Source organism: Delphinapterus leucas, chromosome 6, assembly GCF_059928025.1.
Source record: "Delphinapterus leucas isolate spDelLeu-1000000601 "Yukka" chromosome 6, BTC_Dleu_Yukka2, whole genome shotgun sequence".
NCBI classification, from domain to species: domain Eukaryota; kingdom Metazoa; phylum Chordata; class Mammalia; order Artiodactyla; family Monodontidae; genus Delphinapterus; species Delphinapterus leucas.
In genome coordinates, this window is record NC_143134.1 from 45,496,296 (window position 1) to 45,524,260 (window position 27,965).

Below are 27,965 nucleotides of genomic sequence, written 5' to 3' on the forward strand. Positions count from 1 at the left end.
GAGTGCCCTCTTGTGGGAATATCAAGTAGTTAATCCAGGTGCTGCCAACCGTCTGATTTTGTGAGTCCATTTCCTAGGTGTGTTGAGCTGGACATGCTCCCCAATTGTGCTTTATTTTTCTTAAACTCATCTTGATGGATTTCACAGCCATAGGTAAATGGGAAGGGGTGGAAATATGTTAGGCAGTAGCCAGTGGTATAGGAATATATTTTCCAAAACAATGTGGATTTCATTTCTTTGTTTTCCTTTTTAAATGTGGTGATGGTGGAAAGTGGGGGAAAGTGTGGTAGGGCTCCAGAGCAAGTCAGCATGAAGGCCCCAGATTCAAGAAACTGCTAGGGGTCTTTTAACTCTACTCACAAAGGAAACGCTTATTTGGGCTCTCAAATGCCTCACTGCGGACCTAAACACAGCCCTTCTGGAGATAATTAGCACTCAGGGACTTACACTTGTTTTTTGCTGTTGTTGTTTGTGGCTTTAATTCTTTTTTTAAAAATTTTTTTATTGGGGTACAGTTGATTTACAATGTTGTGTTAGTTTCAGGTGTACAGCAAAGTGGATCTGTTATACATGTACATATATCCACTCTTTTTAGATTCTTTTCCCATATAGGCCATTACAGTGTATTCAGTAGGGATCTCATCATGACAGAGTTGAGAGCCTAACCTAAGTCAGCTGCATAAATCTTTAAAATTCTTTTATTTGGAAGAATTTCAGACATATGCAAAATAGTACATGAGAGGAGAATAATCAACCCCTACTTACCTATCAGTCGGCTTCAAGAATTACCACTCATTACTAATTTTATTTTCGCCATACTTCTTTCCTCCCTCTTCCATTATTTAGAAGAAATCGCAGGCATCATATCCTCTCATTCATAAGTATTTTAGAAGGTATCTCTAACAGATAAGAACTCCCCTTTAAAAATATAACCACAATATCACCACCCATAAAAATGAACAGAAATTTCTTAATATCATAAAAGATTGAGGTAGTGTTCAAATTTCTCATTGTCTCCTTTTTTTAAAAAATAATTTTTTAGAGCAGTTTTAGGTTTACAATAAAATTGAGAGAAATGTATAGAGATTTCCCACATATCCCCTGTTCTCACACATGCGTAGCCTCCCCCATTACCAACACCACTCACCAGAATAGTACTTTTTTTTAAAACAAGGATGAACCTACGTAGACACATCATAATCACCCAAAGTCCATAGTGTTCACTCTTGGTGTTGTGAATTCAATGGGTTTGGACAAATGTATAATAACATATCCATTGTTATAATAGTATCATACAGAATATTTTCACTGCCCTAAAAATCCTCTGTGCTCTGCCTGTTGATGTCCGCACCACCCCCTTGGCAACCGCTAATCTTTTATTGTCTCCATAGTTTTGTTTTTTAGAGAATGTCATAGAGTTGGAATCATACAGTATGTATCCTTCTCAGCTTTGCTTCTTTCACTTAGCTATATGAAATTAAGAGTCCTCTGTGTATTTTCAAGGCTTGAGAGCTCAGTTCTTCTTGTCACTAAATAATATGCCATTGTCTGGATGTACCACAGTTTATTTAACCATTCACCTACTGCAGGACATCTTCGTTGCTTTCAAGTTTGGCAATTATGAATAAAGTTACTGTAAATATTTGTGTGCAGGTTTTTGTGTTGACGTAAGTTTTCAACTCCTTTGGGTAAATACCAAAGCACAAAATTGTTGGCTTTTATGATAAGGGAATGTTTCATTTTGTAAGAAGCCTCCAAACAGTCTTCCAAAGTAGCTGTGCCATTTTGCATTCCCACCAGCAGTGAATGAGAGTTCCTGTTCCTTCACATCCCTCTCCCACAGCATTTCATGTTGTCAGTGTTCCAAATTTTGGCCATTCTAATAGGTGTGTAGTGGTATTTCATTGTTTTAATTTGCATTTCCCTGATGACATATGATGTGGAACATCTTTTCATATGCCTACTTGCCATCTGTATATCTCCTTTGGTGAGGTGTCTGTTAACGTCTTTGGCCAATTTTTAAATTGGGTTGTTTGTTTTCTTATTAAGTTGTTTCTCTTAATCTATAGGTTCTCTCTCTTTCTTTCCCCTCCATATATTTTTAAGAAACTAAGCTGTGTGTCTAAAGTTTCTACAATATAGGTTTGTCTGAATGTATCATTTTGGTGTCATATAAGGAGTTTCTCTCTCCCTATATTTCCTTTAAATGAGTGGTTAGATTGAGAAACTTGATCAGATTCAAGTTCAATTTTTTGTTTGGCAAGGCTACTTCACAAGGCAGTGAGGCAGTCTTCCACCAGGAGGCGCAGTTGCTCTCTTTTTGGGATGTCAACCTCCAGATAATCAGGGGCATTGATTGATTAATAAACCAACGGTTGCAAAACAGTGATATTCTAACTGCATCCATTCTTCTTTTATTAGGTTTTTATGTTCCTTTGAATAAATTTCCCCTCATCAACTATTTTGTTACTTTAAGATGTTACTTTAAGATATAAAGAGGACAGAAAAATGCTTGATTTTTCCTGTACTTATCAGTTTTCAAAATAATGAGTTGGTTCCCTATCAAGAAGTGATCAGTAAGTTTTTAAAAAATCATGAAATTATGTATGTGAATGTATTTGATATTTTTCATTCCACTGAAGTCACTATACTTATTGACCAACGTAAGTCTATTGAAGTTCTCTCCTGAATCTTTTTGACATGACGCTACTAGTCTTTAAAAACTTCCCTGCTTTCTGCTAAGACAAGCTGTTCCAGGCTTATTTTATATTTCTTAACTCGAACCTGAAATTAGCTATTTCTCCAAGGTTATGGTTCTCACAGTGTGATCTGGGAGCCCCTGGGAGTCCCTGTGATCCTTTCATGGGGTTTGTGAGGTCAAAATTATTTTCATATTAATACCAAGGGATATTTGCCCTTTTAAACTTTCATTGTCTCACAAATATATACAGAGTTTCCCAAAGGTTACATGATGTGCGATATTATGATTGAATGCAAAAGCAGTTCTAAGAATTCTGCTGTCATTTATTAAGCCAGACATTAAATAGATTTACAAAAATATAAAACAATTGTACTCTTCTCACTAATTTTTGTTAATAGATACTTTGTTATTTTGAAATGTTTTGATTTCTAATTCAGTCAACATCAATAGATATAGCCCACATAAATAAAAACTCTTTGGGCCCTCAACAATTTTAAGAATTTAAAGAGATTTGGGGAGCAAAATGTTTTGAGAACTGCTGCTCCAAGGAGTCTTGGTTCCTTTTAATGGAAAATGGTATTTAGAGATCACAATCTAGGAGCTAAAGATGTTCATGGTTACTGGGTTGGCCATAGTTTTTAGGCCATTTCATAGGCAGAGTTAAGATAAAATTATATATTTATTTAAAGATAAAATACATCATGAGTTAATACTGTTTATTCCTGTCCAAATTTAGGACTACAGAGTTTTTACTTAAACTCATACAATTTACATTTGTATCTCCTTTCTCCCACAACAAAAATCCCGGCATAGGGCTTCCCTGGTGGTGCAGTGGTTGAGAGTCCGCCTGCCGATGCAGGGGACACGGGTTCGTGCCCCGGTCCGGGAAGATCCCACATGCCGCGGAGCGGCTAGGCCCATGAGCCATGGCCGCTGAGCCTGCGCATCCGGAGCCTGTGCTCTGCAGTGAGAGAGGCCACAACAGGGAGAGGCCCGCGTACTGCAAAAAAAAAAAAAATCCCGGCATAAATGTTTATTTTCAGTGTCACATTAACAATAGCACCACTACCATCACTACCAACAATATGATCACTTAAAACAGTTTGACTGCTTTCTTTTCTTTCTTTTTTTTTTAGTTCTTTTTTCTTTGAGGTATATCTCTCTATGGATGTACAGTAATTTGATAGTTTAAAGTTACCTGAAATGGTGTGTGTTTTTGAAATTATGCCAACAAGCAGATCAGTTAGACCCATGTATTTTTTCTTTTGATTTTTAAAGGCTGCTTTTTATAAATTCAGAGAAGTTTAGGTTCTATCTCTGTCTCTCGTAGCCTACTGCCTTCCTCTCTTCCTCAAGTAACATTAAAAAAAAATCAGTAATTTTCCTTTCTGTTATTTTTAAACTTTAAGCAAATATATATATATATATATAGTATTACTAGATATAGTATATGTATATATATACTTATTTAGTATTACTACCACCCTCCCCTTTTTGGATGAAAGGTAGTATACTATATACACTTCTTTCCACAGCTTTTTTCAATTAACAATATATGTATTCAGGAGCTCACTCCAGTTGTATATAGGGCACTTCATTGCATTATTTTACCATAATTTATTCAAGTAGCCATTTACTGAGGAACTTTGGGAGCAATTTCCAGTATTTTATTACATATGGTGCTGCAGTGAATAGTCTTGCACATACTTTTACCACGATATCTTTAGGATAGAGTTCTAGAAGTGGGATTGCTGGCTCAAAGTGTGAATGTGTATAATTCTGCTAGATATTGAGACTCTTTTTACTTCTGCAGTACAGATGGAGGAACAGACTGAGACAGCTGCTCAAGGTCACCTTACCAGTCACTGACAAGTCTGGGGTTTAAGCTTAGATGTAACGGGTCTCCACAGACTCTGTAGGTCACGGGAAGAGGATTTGCAAGATGGGAGAGGCAAAGGAAGAATTTTGCATTTGGAAGTCACATTCACTGAATCACATATTCTCACGCTTCCAACTCCCAGCGCACCAGTTCTTCCTTATCAGAACCTCTAGTCCTCTGAGCTCTCATACTTTCTCTCATTCATCACTTTCCTCCTCATCCGGTAACTGAGGTATCACTGCCGCCACTGGTAATCTGGGCCAGTAAACCCGGAAGGGGTGTGGAGGGCTTTGCGCATGCCCAGCCACTACGCGCAGATTGGAGCCACTCGGAGGCAGGACCAGAGTGACGTCATAACGGCGCGCCGCTCCCTGGCGTCCTAGCAAGGTCGCTTTGCAGTGTAAGTGCGCGCGTAAGTGACAAGACCCTGGTTCGGGGGCGCGCCGTATCCTGCTGCCTTGGTATCAGCGGCGACATGTCAGGGTATACGTCCGACGAGAAATTGCGGCTGCAGCAGCTGCGAGAGCTGAGAAGGCGATGGCTGAAGGATCAGGAGCTGAGCCCCCGGGAACCGGTGCTGCCCCCGCGGAGGGTGTGGCCTATGGAGCAATTCTGGAATAAGTTTTTGCAGGACGGGGCCTCCTGGAAGAACGTGGTGAGTGACGGCCCTCCCCCACTCCCACCCTGACTCCCGCCCCGTCGCGGACCCCGGCCTGGCTGCTGGGACGCCTGCTCACTGTAGCCACATTAGGGACTGACTCGCTCTACCCCCGAAAGTTACGGTAGTTCCCCAAGGGAGAATCAGATTCTACCGAGACTTAGGTTTAGCTGGGACGCTCACTGGTCCCAGGAATCATAGGCTGGGAGTCGGGAGTCAGGAGTCAGAGTCCGGAGCTTGTATGGCTTCGGGATGGTCTTGTCCTTTGGCTGTCAAATGTGATGAGAAGGAGGCGAATCTTCGCTTGGGTTTTACAGGACACTGCAGGCTTGCTTCTCTTTTGACTGTGGAGACCTTCCCTCAGAATGATGGCCAAGGATTCACTAGAGTTAAAATTCAATGATTTTAGTATTTGAAGACACTTGTCTGATTTTTGAGGTTGAGATTATAGAGACCAACTAACACTGCACTCGACTACCAGAAGGCACAATGAGCCTCTAGCTGGTTATACAGCTCTATGTAATGACCATTAAAGAAGGGGTCCTATTGGTATGCTGAGTGAGTCATATTCAAGAGCCCCCTTTCTTAACCGCTACTACGTACGTTGAACACACGCTTTCATTTAAGAATGCCATTCCTGGACTTTGCAGAAAGTCACTCACTCAAGTGCTATCTTTATTTTCAGGGTCTCCTGACATTTTCTTGAGGTCGTTAATTAAATCACATCAATTATGAATGATGAATGCTGTATCTCAGAATTCCTTGCAACTTTGGCTAATAATAATGGTAATAATATAAGGAACACTTCGGTGCTTACTTTGTGCCTGGCACTTTGCTGAGGGTTTTACACGTGTTACTTTATTTTTTTACTTCCATAAGGTAGAAACCATTCCTAATCCTCGTTTTAAATATGTGGAAACCGAGACCTGCAGGAATTCAGTGATTTACCTGTGGTCCCAGGGCTAGGAATTGAAGAAGTTCACTTTGAAATCCATGTGTATTTTATTGTGCTACAAAGTCTGGTGCAAATTTTTCTAAGAAAGTGGTATTAGATACTTATTTATGATGGTAAAATTAAACTCTAATTGAACTCTCCTCTCTTCTCACCCTTTGTATCTCTGGCATTACTTAACTGATTTGGCAGCCACTGGTTGAAAGTTGACATCCCACCCGTCAGCCAGTGATGTAAGGAAGTAAATAATCATTTGTTGAAATCTGTCTTAACTTACTTTGAGTTAACTTTTTCTTTCATAATCATATCTGTTACAACACTTAGAATCTAGATTGTCTTTTCCCTGACAGGATAGGTCTGTTTCAGTCAAATTGGCTGCCATGGAAAAGTTCCATTTTTAGATGTCTTTTGCCTTTCTTTTTAAAAATACTGTGTCTGAAGGCATCTCAAAGTGAGCTTGGAACACCCTTATCCCAGTATGTAAAACATTCTTTTTCTAGCATTAGTGCACTCAAGGTTGTCTGCCCTACAGGTAGAATGATACAAGTGGTGTTTATTATGGATATCTGAAATTGATAGATTAGGGAAATGACTTTACCTGAAAATTCTGTAGTTCTGATTACTCTGGTTAAATTGATTAGAATTATTTCATTATTTATGCCATGTTTTATCTTAAACAAACTTATAATAAGGATATTTTTAGAAGTCTTTTAAAAAACATATTTATAAATACAGTACTATAGTTTTGCAAAATGCTGCTTCTCTTAAGCCTCCTTTGCTTTGAACTCTGGGTGTCACCTAGCAGGCACTATGTTTAGTAAAAATATTCGGTGTATGAGGTTAGCTACAGACTATATGGAAATACGTAGCATTTAGAGATTTTACAATAATCGTGATTTTTTATATCACTGATGCTTTTTTTTTCTGCCACAAATGTATAAAAAATAAGATATCTATTTTGTGTATGTTTTTTTCCCCCAGATCTATAAGACGTACCGACACAGTATCTTTGCTTTTACTCATGTACTGATCCCTATCTGGATTATTCATTATTATCTGAAATATCATGTGAATGTAAGTGTGCTTTAAGTATGTATTTTTCAGAATTTATTTTTAATATCGTACAAAATTATTTCCTATGTGGCAATGCCTTACCCGGCTCTACTTAGTGGAACTAATCTGCCACTTATAACTGCTTTTGAATTACTTTGAATCCTTTTAGGTAAAAGGTTTAATGAAACTTAGGTAATGTATCGTTTTTCAAAAAGTTGATCTTTATATTAGTTGTTTACAACTTGAATTGCATTTCCTCCTGAAACAATGTTTAAATGATCAGAAATGTAGTTGACCTAATAATACTGGTGCAAACTCGGCATCCTGAGTTGGAAGGGAGAAAATAATTTCTGCTCCTTTTTTTTGAGCACAGATCTGGTATAAGATAAAATTCACAATAGATAAAGGTTATCTTTGTCATCATTTCCTTTTCCTTTGCTCTGTCTGGTTTTTCACAACTTACTTTCTTTAGAATTCAGCATGTCCAAAAGCTTGAATTTTTTTCACTGAAAGATCTTGCATTGAATTGAGTCTGTTGCCACATTTTAAAGGCTAGGGATACCCTGGTGTAGGGTGTTAAATCCCAGGCAGGGTGAGGAAGGAGTGCATTTTGGGGAGTGGCATGGAAGGGAGAGTGGTGGTAGTTGCCCAGCATGGAGTTTTGTAACCCAAAGAGTGAGGAGGGCATTCTTGTACCCAGTGAGGAGGCTTAAATCCTGAGTGGGTTGCTGAGTGGGTAAGGGGGCAGGGAATTGGTGAGTGTACCTGTTTGGAGGGCAGCAGTGTCAGCAACCTGGTGTAAGATATTGGAACCTGAGTGAGGGGAGGAAGACATCAGGAAGGAGTGTGGTTTGGGGCAATGATGGAGTTGGCAACCCAAAGTAAAGTATCAGAAACTGAATGAGGTGGGGAGGTTATTTATACTGGAGTGTGGTGGTGGAGATGACAGGAGATGACAGGATACAGGAAGGTTGATCAAATGAGAACATATGTTGATGATACTGGAACCCTGAATTCTCATTGTCAGAAAAGGGAGTTATGCATATGGAATACAGGGAGAAAACCTTGTGGTACTGGAATGGAATTGGAAGTATTGGTGTGACTCATGATTTTTAGTATGTATTGATAAATATAGAAATAAATATAGCTGTAAATGCAGATTTACCTAGCTCTGTCCATTGATAGGGCCTGTGAGCATTGCTACCCCATGGTATCAATAACTAGCACATCTAGCAGCCAGGCTTACTTTCTAAATATAGTTTTCCACTGAAAGGATCCAGAGCTCCTTGGAGAAATGGCTGATTCCAGGGCTGGGGCAGGGAAAGTAAAAGATGAGCTTGTGCCAGAAAGTAAAGAACTGTGTTCAAAGAATGATGGAGATGAATCAAAAGGACAGAGTCAGCTTGAAAAGACTCCCGCTGGAACAAATTGGAGCAGCAAAATAAATGATAGTAATAGATGAGAGCCAGCTGGATAAATAAAATGCAAATCCATGAGTCCATGCTCATATAAATTAATTAATTAATAAATGGATAGAAGAGAAAGCTTTTTTTTTTTGTACAGTAGAGTAAATAAGAAATGGACAAGAAAAGTCACCATTTGGGAATCATCATAGTAATATTTTATTTAGCCAGGGAACATCAAAAGTTGCTAACATTAATCCCCAAATTCCTACCTTCAACATACTTATTTGTTACAAAGGGAAAAAGAGTAACTTTGTAATGGAGGAAACCTGGCAGACATCATCTTAATCAAGAAATCTAAATTACATTACCAATAATGGGACAGACTGAAATTGTGTACTACTTGATAGGATGCAATAAGAAGAAAACAATATGTTTTGCGATGTTCCTGCCAAAAATGTATAAGCTGAATCTAATTGATGGACTTTTCTGCATAATAATTGGCTTGTTACCTTCAAAAATGTCAAGATCATGAAAGTTAAAGAACCATGGAAGATTTGTTCCAGATTGAAGAAGACTAAAGGGACTTGTCAACTAAATGTGAACTTGATTCATGGGCACAATCTGCTTCGTCAAAAAAAAAAAAGAGATGGCATTGGCAGTCAGAACTTTAAACAGCCTACACGATGGATGGAGAACTGGTTATATAAGGGGGGATTTTTTTTTTTTATAAGGGGGGATTTTTTGATAACTCCAAACAGTTATGGAGACAAGTGATAAAATTTGAATGGGTTCTTCAGACTAGATAGAAGGTATTAATATATCAATGTTAATTTTCTGATCCTGATGGCTGTATTGTGATTATTTTAAGAATATTGTCCTTATTTGTAGGAAGTACACACTAAAGTAATAAACCAGTCAGCAATTCACTATGAAGTGATTCAGTAAAAAAAAAGTTTGGGACTGCCTAACAAATTGTAGCTAATCCAGTTGAGGTTTGCTTTCCTGTAGCCTGATGAAAGGAGAGTGAAACAAATAAGTGGGGTTCTCAGAAAATTCACTCTTATGTCACTTGTTCTCTGTTGACTGTGTGGGTTCTTTAAATTTCTGATTGCTGACAACACCTTTGTTTTCTTCACTAAGATTACCTCTGTTGATCATCAACTGTGGAATGCCTAGTATGTCTTCCTTTATTGCTGTGGAAAGAATATATAAGACGAAATTCCTGACTTCAAGGAGTTTATAATAAAGTTGGAAGATAGGTATGATTTGGGTAAAAGTATGGAGGAGAAAATCTGTTCCAGTTAGAAAAACAAGGAGTTAGTAGTTAGCATGGTCTTGTTTACCGAAGATAGGATTGCCTGGAACTGCGAGTCTCTTGGCTTAGTAGGGTGGAACCAATAAATGGAAGGTCCTGAAAGCTAGGCAGAGGAGGTTGAACTTTGCATGGTAGGCAGTGGGAAGCTTTCCATTTTTAAATAGGAGAGTGAGTTGATAAAGTGATATATTTAAACATAAAAAACATTGATACGTAGGGTGAATTGGAGGGAGGAAAGTATTGACATCAGGCAAATCAGCTGGAGGCTGTTGCAGTTTAGTAGATATTAGTTGATGAGAATCTGGTTAGGGCAGAGATAACAGGAATGAAAAAGTAAAGTGAAGCCAGAAGATACTTTTTCAGGAAGAAATAACTCTAAGTTGAGTTTTATTTTTAAGTATTTATAGGACATATTAATGACCCTAAAAAGGAAAATCTTTTTAAACTTAAAAATCATACATCTAAATCAATTATGCATTTTAACTAGAATCCTAAAACTAATCTTTTAGAATCTCTAATAGCCTGATTATCTTAAACATTACAAATACTCTATATCAGAATATATGGATTGTCCCAGTGTTTTCAGAACTTACTAAATTTGACATTCATCTGTTTATACCCTGGGTTAATTTACCTTGTCATATCTGTATTTAACTAAATATTTCTAGGATTAAAAAAACACTTATCTCCTAAGAGAAGAAAATTTAACAAGCTGAAGTTACTGGGTTGACAATTCAAGACATTAATATGGCTGCTTACCTGAGGGATTCATACTTCTAGGTGATTTTTCCTGAGCCACAGATGGACGTAGTTAAAGGTTTTATGTCAGTAGATGTCCCAAAGCCTCTCTTTTACCTTATTCTTTGTCTTGGTTTGGTTAGGCCTGCATCCTCTACTGTTGCACCCAGCTAATACCTTTATGCTTAATTGAACTTAACATTCTCTCTGAAGACATTTCAGTATCTTCTGGCCTCTGGCCACAGTTTTTAGAGACATTTGAATGTCCTCACATTGTATTCTGAGTTTCTCTCCTGCTTTTGGCTCCAATTTGCCTGAGTCTTAAATCATGCCAATAATCTTTCAAATTTTTTGGTGTGGTATCTTGTACAGATGTGTATGCTTAATAAGTACATTTAGCACCTCCTATGTGCAAGGCACTGTTCTTAACACAGGGATATAGCACTGAACAAGGCAGATTGAGTTCCTGTCTTCATGAAATGTTTAGGGAGACTGGCAATAAGCAGATAAGCAGAGAGGTATATAATGTTATAGGAGGTGATAAGTCTATAGAAGAAAAACTAAGGGTAAAAGACTAGAGAGTGACAGGAACTGCTATTTTTATTAAGCTTCTTTGAGGAAGTGCTATTTGAAAAACACAAATGAAATGAGGATCTGGACCAAACAAGTATTTAGGAGAAGAGCATTTCACGTAGAGGAATCATTAAGCATAAGGGCTCTGAGGCACAAGCAGGCCTAACTGTATTAATACAAAGAAGCCACTGCAGCTACAGTTCAGAGAGAGAGAGAGAGAGAGGATCAGAGAGGTAGCCAAGGGCCAGATCGTTTCTTAGAGATCACAGCAAGGACTTTGGCTTTTTTTTTTGGAAGCATTATGAAACTTTGCGCAGAGGAGGAACAGGAGTGATGCATCTTAAAAGAATCACTCTACTCTGCCTGCAGTGTGGAGAATAGACTTTAGGGAGGGCATGAGCGGAAGCTGGGAGACTAGTAGGTGAAAAAATGATAAAGGCTTGGACAAGGGTAGTAGTACTAGAGGTGGTGAGAAGCAATTAGATTCAGGATAAAATCTCCTCCTGCTGAGGAGTCAGGGTTTTGGGCCTTCGTAACTAGGAGAGTGAAAATGCCATTTACTGAGATAGGGAACAGTTTGGCACTGAGGGACATTAAGTGTTGGACCTGATTAAGTTTGCAATGCCTGTTTGATCAAGTAGAGCTCTTGAGTAAATAATAGGATGTATGAGTCTGGAGCTTAGTGAAAGTTTGGGGCTTAAGTTAAAAATTTGGGATATGAGAAAAAAAAAAGGAAAAAAAATTGGTGCCAGCGTTTCTACTGAAAAAAAAAATAGGGATATGATCTATTTTATTTTAGAAGAAACTCTAAAACTATAATTAACAGAACATTACTTTTATTGCAGACAAAACCATATGCCATCGTTGAAAGGAAGCCCAGAATATTCCCAGTAAGTCTTAAAACATCTCTGGTTTTTCTTCTGTTTATTATATTTCTCTTTCCTTTCCCAACTGATCATTAGACTAAAATTTTCCTTTCTTCTCACTGAAAGTTTAAATGCCTGTTTTGTATATTCTTAAAAAAAAAAAAGAGGAGGAAATAATGTGAGGTAGCAATTACAGTTGAACCTGGGATGTGGGCACATTTCTTTTCATCCTGGCTGTAAAGCTTGTGCGACCTTTGTAGTCCTAAAGTGAATTGAAGGTACGAACAGTTTTTCACTGGTTCCATTTCACGTAGGGTTAAGGACTTAGGGCACTAGCCTGAGCAGACACCTGAGCATTGTAACAGCAACTATATTCCTCTGTTATTTTTTCCAAACTATCATTTCCTATGGCAGTTTGACCGTAACGTCTCCATCTGTAAGTTTATAATCTGTCAATGTGTGCTTTAAATTTTATGTTATGAATATGTAGGCTATTATCCTAATTTAAAATAAGTCTTCATCATTAAAAGATTACTTATTAGTCCGTTGGTATCTTACTAGCTGTTTGTGAGGTTATTGTTTAGCAGAGTCAAATACATGTTATGTTCTTGTTCCATTTCTAGTCACAGATAATGAACTACCATCAAGCTCTAAGTTATGTAATTTTAGAAAACAAAACTTGATGTAGATTCTTGCTTCTATCAAATGACATGGTCACAATAATCCACTGACGACTGCAACAGAAGGGAATTTTAGGGAGAACTACCAAAATTGGCTAACTCTTCCAATTGGAATTCTGCTTTAGGAAATAGTAGGGGATTTCTTGTGTATTTCATTGTGTATAATTGATGTGTGTCAGGGCCTAGGTAGGCTCAATTATCTTGTTGGTTTCAACAAGTTAGGTAATTTATTTATTCTTCCATTTATACATTTGTTTATTGTTTATTTTGCCATTACTGTTCAAAGGAAAAGAAGGAGGACTCTCTTTAGAAGACCATATAGTGATTCCATAGCATCTCTTCTACTTCCGTATTTTTTGCCACTGTGGTTCTTTCCTGTTTCTGTATCATTGAGAAGCTGCCCCTTTGAAGACCTGAAGAATGCTCATCTGTACATACCTTAGAATAGGATAGACAGTAACAAACAAACCCCCAAATCTCAGTGGTTTAACAAAAGTTTTTCTATTGACATCACAGACTAGCATAGGTCAGACAATTATAGTGAGGCCATTGGGACTATGAGGCTCCAAGATCATAGGGAAAGAGAGGGCTGGATGTCTCAGGGGATGATTTTAAGGTCTAAGCTTGGAAGTAGCTTACATCACTTCTCTTCATGTCCTGTCGGCCAGAACTCATTCTCATGATCCCACATGTCTTTGTGCTTTTTTATGTTTCTCAGCCTCCCATACCTGGAGTCTCTGCCACAGTGTATCCTTCTAGTCAACAAATAGCTCTTTGCTTCCTTCTTCCCACACATGTAACACAAGTCCCTTTCCTAGGGAGAAACCCCAAGGTCCCATTACATCACTGCAACCTAAGATCTTCAGATGATGTATAATATCCATCAGGGTTATTCTTGGAGATTCTTCTCTTGGAGATTTGAGGATCAATGGCAAGTAAACTGTATCCCTTGCCTCCCAACCGTGCCCGTTATTCAACGATGGAATTTGGACAGCATAGCAGTCACTTGGCTCTGAAACCCCAGTGGTCAAACACTGTAAAGCCTCCTAACCCCTGTGTGTGGGAAGTTCCTTGAACAGGAACTGATGTTGCTTCTGGAAGGAACACCTTTGTTCATTGTTCTTCCTGGCCCCTGGCTCAGTCTAGGGGGATTCTTTCTTTTCCATTATCAACCTAGACCACATCTAAAATGAGTACTGGGAAGTATGCCCTCCTTAGGGTTGTACAGCCTTTAAAATCTACCTTCTGCTCACAGAAGGTTGAGGGCCACAGGTTGTTTTAATCAGAAACAGTCATAGGCTTTTATTGTCTGTATGTTTGGTTTCTTTGACCATCTAGTTCTCACATTTGGCAGGCATGGAAAGAAAAATACTTGGTAGGAGTCTAATCTTTTTGCTTCTAGTCAGTCCCACATGCCAGTATCTGTGGTTTCTATACATAGTTATCAAGTTGTCTCATTTCTTTGTCCTTATTCTACTGCCTCTCTCAACTCAGTTGAGAGGCAGCTATGTGGAAGCCACCAGAAACACACACTAGTTCAAGGGCTACCTTTGTTTCAGTCTGATCTTTGCCACGGTGCTGGGTCCCTCTGTTTACTGAGTTTTATTGGGCTTCTGTTTCTCAGAATCTTTTCAGTGTTGTTACTGTTTAGAGATTCAGAAACAATCAATCTGATTTTCTAATATTGCAAGGTCCCGAATTTTTAGATTCTTATTTTTATTTCTCCTCTCAAATCAGCCACTTCTTACCTGAGCTTATGTTTCTTAAAATACATTACTAAGGCAGCCACTAGTAGTTAAACACATACTATAATGTTTTTTCAGGTACTTCTAGAACCTCAAGTTCATTAGACAGTCTGCTTCTAAGTTATTAGTGCCTTTTGTTTCCATCTTATAGCCTCCAATGCCAGTGTCCTTGTAGCCCCACTGCTAAGCCAGTGCCATGTGGTTCAATTTTTATTACAGCAGCATTAGTACCACTTCAAGTTATTAATTTCTGTGTTAGGGTAATGCTAGCTGTGGTAACAAGTTTTCCCCCAAGTATATAATGGCTTAAACATAATTCAAATTTATACAGTACTGAGCCATACCAGGTCAAGGAATGGTAGGTGGTGATGGGGATAATTCTACTCTACTAAGTCAACTCATGGACTATCAGGCTGATGGAACCTGCTGTCTTAAACAGAGAGCTGAAATTAAAGCTAAGTACTTTGCCTAAGATTATACAGCTTGTCAGTGGAGGGTTTCAGGATTCACAGTACTTGGTTCTGGCTTTAAAGTCCATGCCCATTCTGCCATACACACTGCAACTAGGTTTGGAAAGACACCCGAACCAGCTGCCCAAGGAAAGTTTGCATTCTGTTTCTAATATCCATTCTGAGCCAAACGGTAAACTGGTGACTGCCTAACACATTCAGTTGCTGGGAATACATTACCGCCTTATATTGAAGATGTTTACCTGCAGCTTTCTAGGGCTTCTATTTCTTGGGGCCAAGCAAATAAATATTATCCTTTTATCACTTTGTAAAGACAACTTTCATGTCCTTTCTAGTCATTTTTGAGTGAAACTTCCCCTATTCTCTCCCTTATACCTTAAGATTTTGAATACTGGTTGCTCATCTTTAGACAGCTTCTATTTTGCCTCTGTCCCTTTAAAGTGTGAATGCCAGAAGTGAACTAGATTTTCCAGATGACCAAATGGAACTGACCAAATGGAACTATCACCTCTGCAGACAAGATTTTTCACTAATGCATCTTTGTTTTTCTAGGGTGATACAATTCTGGAAACTGGAGAAGTAATCCCACCAATGAAAGAATTTCCTGATCAACATCACTGAAGATTACTTTTAAAATTTCAAAGATGTTTGAGCCCAAGTTTGTTGCTACATTACCACACTTACTGAATATATTTTCTGGAAAAGTAACTTTAATAAAGTTTACTCAGATATGTGTTGTCTGTTTCTTCCCAAACTGTATGATTCCCTCTGTACAATTTGAGACTCTATGACTTATCTAACAATAAGTAAAAACTGGACATGCTAAAAAAATGGTATGGGCAATCACCTACTTTTTCTGGCCATTTTTAATTTGGAAAACAGCATGTAGAAAATTATTTAGTCACATGATAGTTTTTTTCTTAAACAGTACTTAATCTACTGTGATGTGAAGGTATACAATGTAATGAAATGTTGCAGTAAACAAATAAAAGAACAGAAGTTCCACACACTTTTAAAGGCTTTCTGAAGCATTTCAAAAGAAGTATTTTAGAAACTTTAGATTAAAAGGCCTAGATGTAGGTTGCTTTGTTATGTGGGAACATAAAAGACAAATCTCTAAGTATATGAAAAAGTAGCATATTAGTGGTTATTATAAGGGACAGTATACAAAAATGAATTTCTAAGCATTTTATTAAAGATTTTACTTTAAATCGAGACACGTGTCAGATAAGCATGAGGTAAAGAATTGTATATGCATGGAATCAAATCCAGAGGAATTACAAATTTTCATTCATCCCGAAGATTTTGGGTATTTCTTCCTTAGCTGTCGTCGTGCAGCTACAGTTGATGCATAGATGACGTATCCCCAGGAGAGCAATACGACCGCGAGGAGCAACTAAGAAATGCAAGAGGAGGAGTAAAAGCAAAAACATGTGAGTGGCACTTCCTCCTCCCCCCCATCAAGTTGGTGGGAATTTTAGTGACAAACTCGTATAAATGTGGTTCCGGAAGCGAGTACACCAAGCCGCTCTTACGTAAGAAGCGGAAGAGCGTGTCCTCCCGGAAGAGGCGGAGTCGAGGTGAGGGAGTGAAAGGCTTAATTCAGCAATGGATTTTGGAGTTTCTGGGCGCTGAAAAAATAGCGGGCTTTCACCCGCGGGCCCCAGGAGTCGACTCCGTGGAGCCCCTCCAGGCCCGGGACCTACCGCTGAATAAATTCGGTCCAGGGTGCGGCGACTCACTGGCTTCATGGTAAGGAGACGGCGGTGGTCCGCGGGCACGGGCGGAAGCCGCAGGCCCTAGAGTAACCTCCGGGGCGGTGGCTGCCGGGCGGCGGCGGCCATCTTTCAGCCGGGCGCGAGTGCCCGCCCACTCGCCTTCCGGTGCGTTTCCCCTCGGCTGGGCCGGCCTCTTCCGCCCGGAGCTGTGGGCGGTGTCACGTGACCCTGGGCCAAGCCCGCCTTTCGGGAAGGAGGTGAGAGGAACGACAAAGTATGTTGGAAGTGTTTTTTGCCACTTAGAAGGATAGGCTTGACTCGTCAGCCCGTCTTACTTCAGTTCCAGAGCAGTATTAATACGAGATAAGGTACCGTCGTGTGCATTTAAAAGTTTATTTGGAAAAATAATCCACGTTTTAAATGCTACGCCGACGCCTCGTGCTCAAAGAATTAATGTTTCCTCCCGGATCTGTTCCCACAATGTAGGTAGTTCGTGTATTCATCTTTGATGTAAACAAGAATACCACCCGCTTTTATATAACTGACGAATCGTTGTGGGAATCCCTGTTAATTGAGCTTTTCTTCAAGAAACAAGTCTTTGAGAACGCAATGGCTTGTTGATGTCAGTGATACTCTGAAGAAGAAATAACGTGGCATGAATTACTCGGCAGAATGTAGCTGCCAATCAACAAGTATTTATTGAACGTTTGTATGCTTAGGACGGTAGCACGATCAAATATTAAACCGAAGGACAGAGTTTGGCACGCGGAGCCAAGTTCAGCCCTGGAATGTTCGGGATACTCACATTTGAGGCGAAGAATGGGGCAGAGGGCCGCTTTAAGCACCAGACGTTATGTCTCTATAATCTCAGCTGTCGCCTAAGCAGAGTTTTAATGCAGATTTCGGAGAGTGGGGAAGGGTAAAAACGTTATCTGTTTTGGGAAGATTTCAAGGCCCTGTTCTCTTAGGTTGAATTCCTGTTTATCCCTGTACTGGAGTTGATCTGTCTCTGAAAACTGTAGGCCTCTGACTTGGGTATTGCATTCGAATCCCGGTGTTGTTTCCTAACTCTGCAGCCGGAGGTAGTCCCTTAACCTCCGGGTAACTCAGTTCCTTTATACACCAGATACAGCTTTAGAAACTTCTCACAGAGTTTGGTGAGGTTTAAATGAGACCAAGCTAGTTATCGTGTCTTCCGGGTAAATTAGAAGCGAACTTTAAACTAGTGCCCCTGTAATCCCCAGAGATTAGTAGCAACCAGAGTGACGGTAAAATAGTGATTTCTGCCTCGGTGGGTCAGGCCTCTCTCATTCCAGGAGCGGAGGGGGTTGGGGGAAGGGCCGGGCTCGGGCCGAGCGCGCTAAGCCCCGCCTTCGGTGCCGGCGTCCTCTACCGCGCATGCGTTACGCAGGCGGGTGCTGTGTTTTGACTTGCTGGGGGTCGCGGAGTGGGTTTCGCTTTCTGCCACCGCTTTCTGCCACCACCCCCAAGCAACCATTGGTGATGAGCTCTTTACGTCGCAGGGGTCGCAGCAGCCGCCGGGGTCTCCGCTCTCTCGCGAGGAGGGTGAAGCGCCCCTGCCTACTCCCGCTCCTGAGGGCCGGCGGAGAAGTCGCCGGGTTCGCCTTCGCGGGTCCTGCCGTCACCGACCCAGCTTTCTGGGCCGTCGGGAGCTTGCCACGAGCTCCCCAGCCGGGCCTGCGCCGGTATCCTCCGAGGTGAGTGAGATCGGGAACAATGGGGCGCCGGGGTCGGAAGGGCTGGGCGATCTGGAGCTCCCCGCCTGCAGCTAGGCCCAGGGTCGAGGGAGCTGCGGTCCGGGCCTGAGGCGCAGTGGCTGCCCGGCAGGCCGGCGTCCCGGCGGCTCCCGCCGCGCACCTGTGGATCCGTGCCGGTGGGCGGGGGAGGGCTGCTTTCCGAGAAGCACTCCCGAGGGCGCCAGCCCAGCTGTGTACTGGAAGGAGATTGGTCTCCGGGGGAAAAAGCCGACACAAAGCACAAAACGTTAGAGTCTGAGTCGTGGCATCGCCGCTGTCAGAGATGTGACCTTGGGCGGGCCCCTAACCTTACTATGTCTGTAAAACGGGAGTAACGGTATTTTAGTTCGTTGTGATTATGTAAGGCACGCGGTGCTTATCTTAGATCCTGGCAGGTGGCAGTTCTCAACCAAAGGAAGTGACTGTCGCCGTGACTGTTGGAGTTTGTGCACTGTTTACACCCCGTGAGCCTGTGACTTCTTCATCCATCAAGTCAGCGCCGCTTTCCTCACGGGCTGCTGATTGGTAGACTGGAAGGGGGCAGTACTGAGATGAGGCAAATAGTGATTTGAGAGGAAAAGTGAATAGAATTTTTGGTAGGTAATTTTAAAGATTGTTTAAGATAAATTCAGAAAGAGTTACCGAAGATTTAAGTTAATAGTGGTGAGGGTTGGGCTTTTTAGCTTGTTTTTAGTCGTGACTTTGAAAGCTACAGAGTCAGCCAAAGCAGTCATGCTTATCTGGAATGAGTGGCTTTAGAGGGGAATGGTTCCCAAGCAATTCTTTTTATTGCTGAAACTGGAATTAAAATCGTAGGGTCTGGTCAGTATTTAAGTTTTCTAGGGTCTGGTTAGTAGATCCTATAACTTCTGTTTGATTTCTTGGAATTGGTGATTAGATTGCAGTTCAGAGACATACATGATTTCTTTAAGGTCACAAAAGATTGGGCCCAAATTGTTTTTAATATTTGGTATATTTCTAGTTCATCCACTTGTGAACCCTTTTTAGCCACTTTGCTTGGATATATTAAGTACAATATTGATATTAATATGAAAATTATTTAGTTGTTATAGACTGTCATCTTTCTGGGCATTTTATAATCAGTTATGGATGATGGAAATGATCAAAATTAACTTTATTTTCACATAACATAGGAAAACAGTATTAAGTTCTTACTGCCCACCAAGCACTTTGCTACGGGTTTATGTGGAATATATCCCTTCACACAGGCACCTTTTCAGGTGAGTACTGTTACTCAGCCTGTTTTAGAATTGAGAAAATGTAAGATTTTGTGAAATAAAATAACTTCCTCAAGATCACGCCATTAGTAAGTGGTTTTGATTCTCAGCCCTGGCTCTACATTAGAATTAACATCACTCCGTCAGTGTAATCAGCCAGTGATGAAATTGTATATACAGTGATAATTTCAGGAATGCCGTAGAAGATGACTTTTATAGGAAGTCTGGTTTTATTAAATATTTAATTCTGCAGAGCATTCCTACTTTGTATCCCTGTGCAGTTTTTTAAATGTCCGGTTTGTGGTCTAATTTAGATTCTAGCCTCCCGACTCTTTATCACCCTCCACCTGTCCACCCCACCCCCATCCCTTTTCCCTAGATATGTATGCTCGTTGATTATCTGAAATTTCCCCCAACATGTGATATGGAGGGTTCTTATCCCTGTTAAAGCCAACACATTTGAAGATTTGGGGAAGGGAAGGTTTTGCTTAATCAATTTATTCTAAAGATGGTAAACTTTATTTAGAATTTGGGAGGCAGTTAAAGAAAGGGGTTCAGAAGAACTGATTAACTTATCCCCTATGGGGAAATTAATTTGAAGTCCTAATTCCTAGAGTGCTCGGATAGAGAAACTTTTTTTTTTTTTTTATTGCGGTACGCGGGCCTCTCACTGTTGTGGCCTCTCCCATTGCGGAGCACGGGCTCTGGACGCGCAGGCTCAGTGGCCATGGCTCACAGGCCTAGCCGCTCCGCGGCATGTGGGACCTTCCTGGACCGGGGCACGAACCCGTGTCCCCTGCATCGGCAGGCGGACTCTCAACCACTGCGCCACCAGGGAAGCCCGGGATAGAGAAACTTTTATCACAGGCTTCTTCTAGAACCTGAAGCACTAAATCTATCATCAGGTCCACCTTTGCTACCTGACCCAGAACTCTCCCGCAGACCTCAAATCTTAAATCTGTCTGCTAGCCATCCCTGTTCTATGCCTTAATTTGTATTTTTGAAACAGTTTTGTTGAGATATAATTTATATTTCATCCATAAAGTTCACTTCTTTAAAATATAAAATACAGTGGTGTTTAGTGTATTTATGGAGTATATTTGTGCAACTCTAATTGAACATTTTCATCATCCTAGAAAGAAACCTCATACCCCTGCCCCCCGCGACCACCAGTCTGCTTTCTGTCCATTTGCCTATTCTGTAAATTTCCTATAAAATAGCATACAACATGTGATCTTTTGTGATTGATGTTTTTTCATTTAGCATAATGAAAAAACTCATCCATGTTGTAGCATGTGTCAGTACTTTATTCCTTTTTATTGTCAAATATTCCATTGTATGGAGATTCCATATTCATCAGTTGATGGGCATTTGGGTTATTTCCACTTTTAAGCTCTTAGGACAAAGACTGCTATGACTTCACTAACAAGTTTTTGTGTGGGCATGTTTTTGTTTCTCTTGCATGGATAGGTGTGGAGTTGCTGGGTCATGTGGTAATTCTACTTCATTTGAATTAGCAAATACTTTAATTTTAGTATTTAGTGATGATTTTGAAAGAGTAAATCCTTTATATGATGATTTATATTCATTGCCATTGTTTGGTGTTTCCGATGAATACCATTCTTTGTACCGGAAGATATTCCTGTATAGAAATACAAAACAGGACTAATAATTTGTTCTTTTTTACCTACTATAGATGATGTTACTCATCATTCTTTAGACTGCTGCTGTCAATTTGGTTAACAGACTTATAAAACTAGGGAAGGGAGGACTAAAATTCCATTTAAAAAATTATAATTAGTTGAGATTTTGTTTTATTTGAACTTCAAGTTATTACCAAATAATTTTTTTTAATGAATGCATTCTGGGTTGTAATTTTTATGTGAACTGGAAATGTTTAGTAAACACTAAAATTCTGTATTCCAAAGAAACAAATTAAGATAAAATGTATTAACTTGAATTTCACCAGTCTTTTTTAAATTCTAATTATCCCTTTTTTATATAGAAGAGCAAACTAAAGTCCAGAGTTAATGTGGATTTCTCCAGTTGATGGAGTTAGTTTTAGGTGAAACCTGGTCTACAATCCAGATCTGATAATCTCTCCAGTGCCCTGTTCACTCTTCACTCCTTCCCCTAATGCACATGCACAGTCTCTTATCCTAATGGTTTTTATTATAAAGATTTTTTTCTCCTGAGTAGGAGAATTTAAAGATATTAGAAGTAGGGGGAAATGCTGAGAAATTTATGTAATATTAAGGTTCCAGACTTTAAATATATTAGCAAAAATGCAATTAGTATTAATATATTTATAATTCTCTTCTATTTAAGAACAATGGTAATTTTTACATTTCCACTCTAGAAACAGAGGACTGGAAGTATTTGGAACCCCCTGAAGAAACTTGTTCAGCGTTAATTGGTTTCCTATTAAGTTATAGCTCTGAGAAAGCTAAGATGCCCTAGATGAGCAAGTTTAATTTGAAGTCTATGGTGAAGTACTTATATTTTACAATAATATTGATAGGTTTTTATCGCGGGCTTTGTTTTTGTTAGACCTAGGTATGGCCAGTGAGTTTCTTGTTTAGAAAATTGCAATTCTATTATTTGACTAGATAGCAGTTGACTCATGATGGGACTTTCTGTGATGGTGGAGAAAGATCAGTAATAGGCCCAGGAAAACATAAAGGAAGAAACTAATATATAACATCTATAAAATGATTAGTATAGAAAGCATCTAAAGAGGGATTTTTAAGATAACAAGGCCAAAATGTAATGCAACTAGATTTCAGCTCTGGAAAATTCATTTTGTAAGTTATGGGTCTATATAAACTGACAAATTTAAAGCAAACAGAACTAATCTTTAAGATTCTAGTGATCCTTGTGAGAAAAGGCAAGGAAGGAGGCTGAAAACATGATTTCAAGGTACTTAGTGACTGACTGGATTAAATAAAAAGGCAAAGAAAAGCTTCTTAGGGATGCTGAAAGGAGTCCGTGATGAACTGAATATAATAGTGTAGTAAGAATAGTGTAGTATAACAGTAGTGTAGTAATAACAACAGCAACTAACATTTACTCAGCAGTTGCTATAAGCCAGGCACTGCCCATGAGTGCTTTTATATTTTGCTATTTCATTTAATCTTCACTAACAGATCCTTTTTTCTGTGTGAAAGAATCTTCCACTAAAAACCACAGAATTGGTTCAAATAGGTGAACTTTCTGGTATGCAAATTTTCTCCCTAAAGCTACTTTTAAAGATACACGTATAATACTACAAACAAAACAATTGAGTAGTCTGTAGTGTTTGGGGCATATGTATGCAAGATATAAAACCATGTGTAGAAATAACTCCAACTGAGAATTATGATATTTTTGGTTTTGTTTTCTAGAGAAGGATGGCAGGGGCGGCGGGGAAGCACATAAACAGACATTTAAAAAAATCTGGAAAAACCATGAGAAAATGTTAGCTGCTAACTCTGGGTGGAGGATACATGGGTACTTGGTATATTTTCTTTTGTACTTTTTTGTATATATCAAATTATTTTTTAAAAAAGAATAATAGGATATTATATAATATTTGAGAGCTTACTGTGGACCAGGCACTTTTTCTAAGGACTTTTTTTTTTTTTTTTTAAACATCTTCACAAATCTTGTGAGGCAGGTTCTAGTATCGGTGAGCTACAGATGAAATTGAAGCATAAGGACGGTAACTAGTAACTAATCCATAGTCACACTGGTAATGTGGCAGCAGGATTCAAACCCAGGAAATCTGACTTTAGAGCTTGTGCTTTAAGTACTGTATTACTATGCTACACTGCCCTTTTATGTTACAAAGACAATAAACTACTTAACTGTTTTTACCAAAGTATGTTTCACAGTTATTTGCATTCTTTTCAGATTTAGTCATTTCTTTTTTATCAGGTTACTGATGTATTTTTTTCCCTTTTACAGATAATGGCATCAGCCGCTAAGGAATTTAAAATGGACAACTTTTCACCTAAAGCTGGCACTAGCAAATTGCAACAGACAGTACCAGCTGATGCATCTCCTGATTCTAAGTGTCCTATATGCTTGGATAGGTTTGATAATGTGTCTTACTTAGATCGCTGTTTACATAAGTTCTGTTTTCGCTGTGTACAGGAGTGGTCAAAAAACAAAGCTGAATGTCCACTATGCAAACAGCCCTTTGATTCTATTTTCCATTCTGTGAGGGCAGAAGACGACTTCAAGGAGTATGTCCTAAGGCCTTCATACAATGGTTCTTTTGCTACCCCTGATGTTCGACGATTCCGCTATCGTACAACTATGACAAGGGAACGAAGTGCTTCTATTTATTCACCTAATAGTACCATGAATAGAAGAACAACAACTCCACCAGATAGTGGAGTAATATTTGAAGGGTTAGGCATTTCAGCAAGACCTAGAGATGGTGAAATTCCTCCATTTATGAGACAGATTGCAATACGGAGGCCAGCTACTGCAGATGAAAGATCTTTGCGGAAAATTCAAGAACAGGATATTATTAATTTTAGGCGAACTCTCTATCGTGCTGGTGCTCGAGTTAGAAATATTGAAGATGGTGGCCGCTATAGGGATATTTCAGCTGAATTTTTCCGTAGAAATCCGGCTTGCCTTCACAGATTAGTCCCCTGGTTAAAACGTGAACTCACAGTTCTCTTTGGAGCTCATGGATCATTAGTGAATATTGTCCAGCATATCATCATGAGTAATGTTACTCGCTATGACTTGGAGAGTCAGGCATTTGTGTCTGATTTAAGACCATTTTTACTTAATCGGACTGAGCATTTTATACACGAATTTATCAGTTTTGCCCGATCTCCATTTAACATGGCAGCCTTTGACCAGCATGCAAATTATGATTGTCCTGCTCCTTCATATGAAGAAGGTAGCCATTCTGATTCTTCGGTCATAACAATATCTCCCGATGAAGCAGAGACCCAAGAGCTGGATGTTAATGTAGCTACTGTTAGTCAGGCACCATGGGATGATGAAACTCCAGGGCCATCTTATTCAAGCTCAGAGCAGGTACATGCTGCCATGTCTTCCCTTTTAAATACTTCTGACAGTTCAGATGAAGAACTTGTAACAGGAAGAGCCACATCTCAGATGCAAGCAGTACAAACCAATGATGGCATAAATAATGACAGTGATTCTTCTTCAGATAATTGTGTTATTGTTGGGTTTGTTAAACCACTAGCTGAGAGGACCCCAGAACTTGTTGAACTGTCCTCTGATTCTGAGGAGTTAGGTTCCTACGAGAAAATGGAGACCGTGAAGGCGCAAGAACAAGAGCAGTCTTACAGTTCTGGTGATAGTGATGTTAGTAGATGTTCATCTCCACACTCTGTCCTTGGAAAGGATGAACAAATAAATAAAGGTCATTGTGATTCTGGTACAAGAATCAAATCAAAGAAGGAAGAGAAACAGTCTGTATCATTGTCCTCTCCCAGAGACCTGAGCTCATCCATCAGAGGAGACAGAGTATATTCCCCATATACCCGCAGACACAGAAGGAGGGGAAGATCCAGAAGTTCAGATTCATGTTCCCAGAGTAGGAGTGGGCATGATCAGAAGAATCATAGGAAGCATCATGGGAAGAAAAGAATGAAAAGCAGACGATCCAGAAGCAGGGAGAGTAGCAGACCTAGAGGTAGAAGAGACAAAAAGAGATCAAGAACTAGAGATAGCAGTTGGTCAAGAAGAAGCCAAACTCTATCTCTAAGTAGTGAAAGCACAAGCAGATCAAGATCTCGTAGCAGTGATCGTGGTAAAAGAAGGTCACGGAGCAGAAATCGAGATCGTTACTATTTAAGAAATAATTATGGAAGCAGATACAAGTGGGAGTATACTTACTATAGTAGAAACAAGGACAGGGATGGCTATGAATCATCTTACAGGAGGAGGACTCTGTCCAGAGCTCATTATTCCAGACAATCTTCAAGTCCAGAATTTAGAATTCAGTCTTTTTCTGAAAGAACAAATGCTAGAAAAAAAAATAATCACAGTGAAAGGAAATACTACTACTATGAAAGGCATAGATCAAGGAGCCTATCTAGTACTAGATCAAAGACTGCATCTACAGGGCCTGACCGGGTGAGAAATGAAAAGCCTGGTGGGAAACGAAAATACAAAACACGGCATTTGGAGGGTTCTAACGATGTGGCTCAACCATCTCGGGAATTTGCTTCTAAAGTAAAGGAAGGTCATTACTCAAAATCTTCATCAAAATTGGATGGAAGCTACAAAAATGAGAGTGACAGCTTTTCAGATAGCCGATCATCAGACAGAGAGACAAAGCACAAGAGAAGAAAAAGGACCCGGAGCCTAAGTGTAGAGATAGTTTATGAAGGGAAAGCTACCGATACAACTAGACACCATAAAAAGAAAAAGAAAAAACATAAGAAGAAGCATAAGAAACACCATGGCGATAATGCTTCACGTTCCCCAGTTGTTATTACCATTGACAGTGACAGTGATAAGGATTCTGAAGTAAAGGAGGATACAGAATGTGACCTTAGTGGTCTTCAAGACCCTCTACAAAACGAATTTTTGGTTCCTTCCTTGGGACCATTTGAAACTAAAGATGTAGTTACAATAGAAGATGAATTTGGTGTCCTGGGCAAGGAGTGTGACATTACCACACTTAATACCAACTTGAATAATGCCAACAAAACTGTAGATAATATTTCACCCCAGGCAGCTTCAATTGAACAGACTCTTGATGTAAGAGAAGAGAGCACCTTTGCCTCTGATTTGGAGAGCCAGCCCAGTAATGTCTCTTATCAAACTGAGTCATCAAGGCGATTGCCATCTCCGCGGATATCATTAATGTCAGTGTCTCTTGGTAGAGACCATGATATGTCTTAAAACTGCCAAAGCGTCTCATTGAGAATTCTGGTGGTATAAAAAGGAAAAAAGAACAATGTCACCTACTGCAGTCTGTTTAAAGATGACACTTGGTGAAAACTCTTTTCCCCCTTAAAAATATTTTGTGTAGGGCTTCCCTGGTGGCACAGTGGTTGAGAGTTTGCCTGCCGACGCAGGGGACATGGGTTTGTGTCCCGGTCTGGGAAGATCCCACATGCCACGGAGCGGCTGGGCCTGTGAGCCATGGCCGCTGAGCCTGCGCGTCCGGAGCCTGTGCTCTGCAACGGGAGAGGCCATAACAGTGAGAGGCCCATGTACCGCAAAAAAAAAAAAAAAAAAAAAAAAAAAATTTGTGATTTTTTTTTTTGTGTGTGTGTGTGTGTGTTAAAAATTTGTAAAAATCATTATTTGTTCAAAAAATATGTATGTCCCACCCTCAGAGATATGCACTTTTAAGTGAAGAAAATGATATTGCTAGCAGTTTATTTAAAACTTGGGATCCTTTTTAAATAAAAAATATAAATTTTAGAAGTTATTTCATAAAGCCATATGGTATTGACATATTTTTAAAGTAGTCAATGAGTATTTTTGAATTTTTTTTTGAGAGTTATTCTGGAAATGTGTTATAAGCTAGGAGAATCCCTTTGGACAGTCTTTATTTTTCTTCTTAAAAATTTGTATGATTCAAACCATTTCTTCAGGTTAAATTGAGGGATTTTATCTGCACAGTTTATCTTGACATCTGCCAAAAGAAAACTTTAAATATTTCCTTTATATACTTGTTTATCTGGACTGCCAGTAAAGCAAATGTGTATTCAACAAAAGAAAAAATAAAACAGTAACACTTTAAAACAATCCAAAAATTTTCCTTTGCAGTATTGATTGTTTTTTAAATCAAATTATTTTAGTGGAGCTAAACTCTTGTAAATAGTTAAGGATATCCTTGTGTTATAAATACTGAATTTCACAGTTTTAATGTGAACTACATTTAACCTCACAGTTTTAATGATTATTTTAGTTCTTTAATCTGATTATGAAGAGTATCTTAATTGGCTGTCTTCAGCAAAATGCGGTTATGTAGTATGTAGCTTGCTAAAAACAAAAAATCCCTTGCCTGACTTCTTTTATATTGGTAGTTCTTTTACACAAAGTGGCTGTGTTTGTTTATGTTTTATTCTGGTTTAGAGATGATAAAAACTGCTGTACCTCTATAGCCTGATGTAGGATTGCCAGTGAACAGCAGAACTTGGATGAGATCTAAATTTAGCCGTCACTTTGCCTTGCTCCCATGTTCATTCATTGTTCAACAGAAATTGGAATGTCTGCTGTGTGTG

General features: G+C 39.4%; 3 protein-coding genes across 7 annotated transcripts; 2 read left to right on the top strand and 1 right to left on the bottom strand.

Moving 5' to 3' along the window:
- Positions 1-4,915: 4,915 nt before the first annotated feature.
- NDUFB6 (NADH:ubiquinone oxidoreductase subunit B6) lies at positions 4,916-15,767 on the top strand. 2 transcript variants are annotated; one of them, XM_022551693.3, is made up of 4 exons: positions 4,927-5,235; positions 7,172-7,264; positions 12,121-12,165; positions 15,589-15,767. In XM_022551693.3, the coding sequence occupies exons 1-4, from the start codon at positions 5,056-5,058 to the stop codon at positions 15,655-15,657; spliced, it is 387 nt and encodes a 128-aa protein (XP_022407401.1). In that variant the 5' UTR covers positions 4,927-5,055; the 3' UTR covers positions 15,658-15,767. The 2 variants fall into 2 exon arrangements, with proteins under 2 accessions (XP_022407402.1, XP_022407401.1); XM_022551694.3 differs by lacking the exon at positions 7,172-7,264 and having other exon boundaries at positions 4,916-5,235.
- On the bottom strand, positions 15,608-16,929 carry TZMP1 (transition zone microprotein 1). The gene is made up of 2 exons (XM_030763819.2): positions 16,743-16,929; positions 15,608-16,432 (listed from the first exon to the last, which is right to left on the bottom strand). Exons 1-2 carry the CDS (start codon positions 16,785-16,787, stop codon positions 16,328-16,330), a joined length of 150 nt encoding a protein of 49 aa, XP_030619679.1. The 5' UTR covers positions 16,788-16,929; the 3' UTR covers positions 15,608-16,327.
- On the top strand, positions 15,878-27,486 carry TOPORS (TOP1 binding arginine/serine rich protein, E3 ubiquitin ligase). Of its 4 annotated transcripts, none has more exons than XM_022551678.3 (3): positions 15,878-16,788; positions 18,278-18,472; positions 23,695-27,486. In XM_022551678.3, the coding sequence occupies exons 1-3, from the start codon at positions 16,786-16,788 to the stop codon at positions 26,629-26,631; spliced, it is 3,135 nt and encodes a 1,044-aa protein (XP_022407386.1). In that variant the 5' UTR covers positions 15,878-16,785; the 3' UTR covers positions 26,632-27,486. The 4 variants fall into 4 exon arrangements, with proteins under 4 accessions (XP_022407386.1, XP_089769236.1, XP_089769234.1 ...); XM_089913110.1 differs by lacking the exon at positions 15,878-16,788 and adding an exon at positions 17,072-17,236; XM_089913108.1 differs by lacking the exon at positions 15,878-16,788 and adding an exon at positions 18,897-19,107 and having other exon boundaries at positions 18,359-18,472.
- Positions 27,487-27,965: the final 479 nt, after the last annotated feature.

Coding starts and splice junctions, on each gene's coding strand:
- TOPORS (XM_022551678.3), top strand. Junction 18,473..23,694: donor CTGCGCCGGTATCCTCCGAG/GTGAGTGAGATC, acceptor TCCCTTTTACAG/ATAATGGCATCAGCCGCTAA.
- TZMP1 (XM_030763819.2), bottom strand. CDS start 16,787: ATGAAGCCAGTGAGTCGCCGCACCCTGGACCGAATTTATTCAGCG. Junction 16,433..16,742: donor TGGACCGAATTTATTCAGCG/GTAGGTCCCGGG, acceptor TGCATTTCTTAG/TTGCTCCTCGCGGTCGTATT.
- NDUFB6 (XM_022551693.3), top strand. CDS start 5,056: ATGTCAGGGTATACGTCCGACGAGAAATTGCGGCTGCAGCAGCTGCGA. Junction 5,236..7,171: donor GGGCCTCCTGGAAGAACGTG/GTGAGTGACGGC, acceptor TTTTTCCCCCAG/ATCTATAAGACGTACCGACA. Junction 7,265..12,120: donor ATCTGAAATATCATGTGAAT/GTAAGTGTGCTT, acceptor CTTTTATTGCAG/ACAAAACCATATGCCATCGT.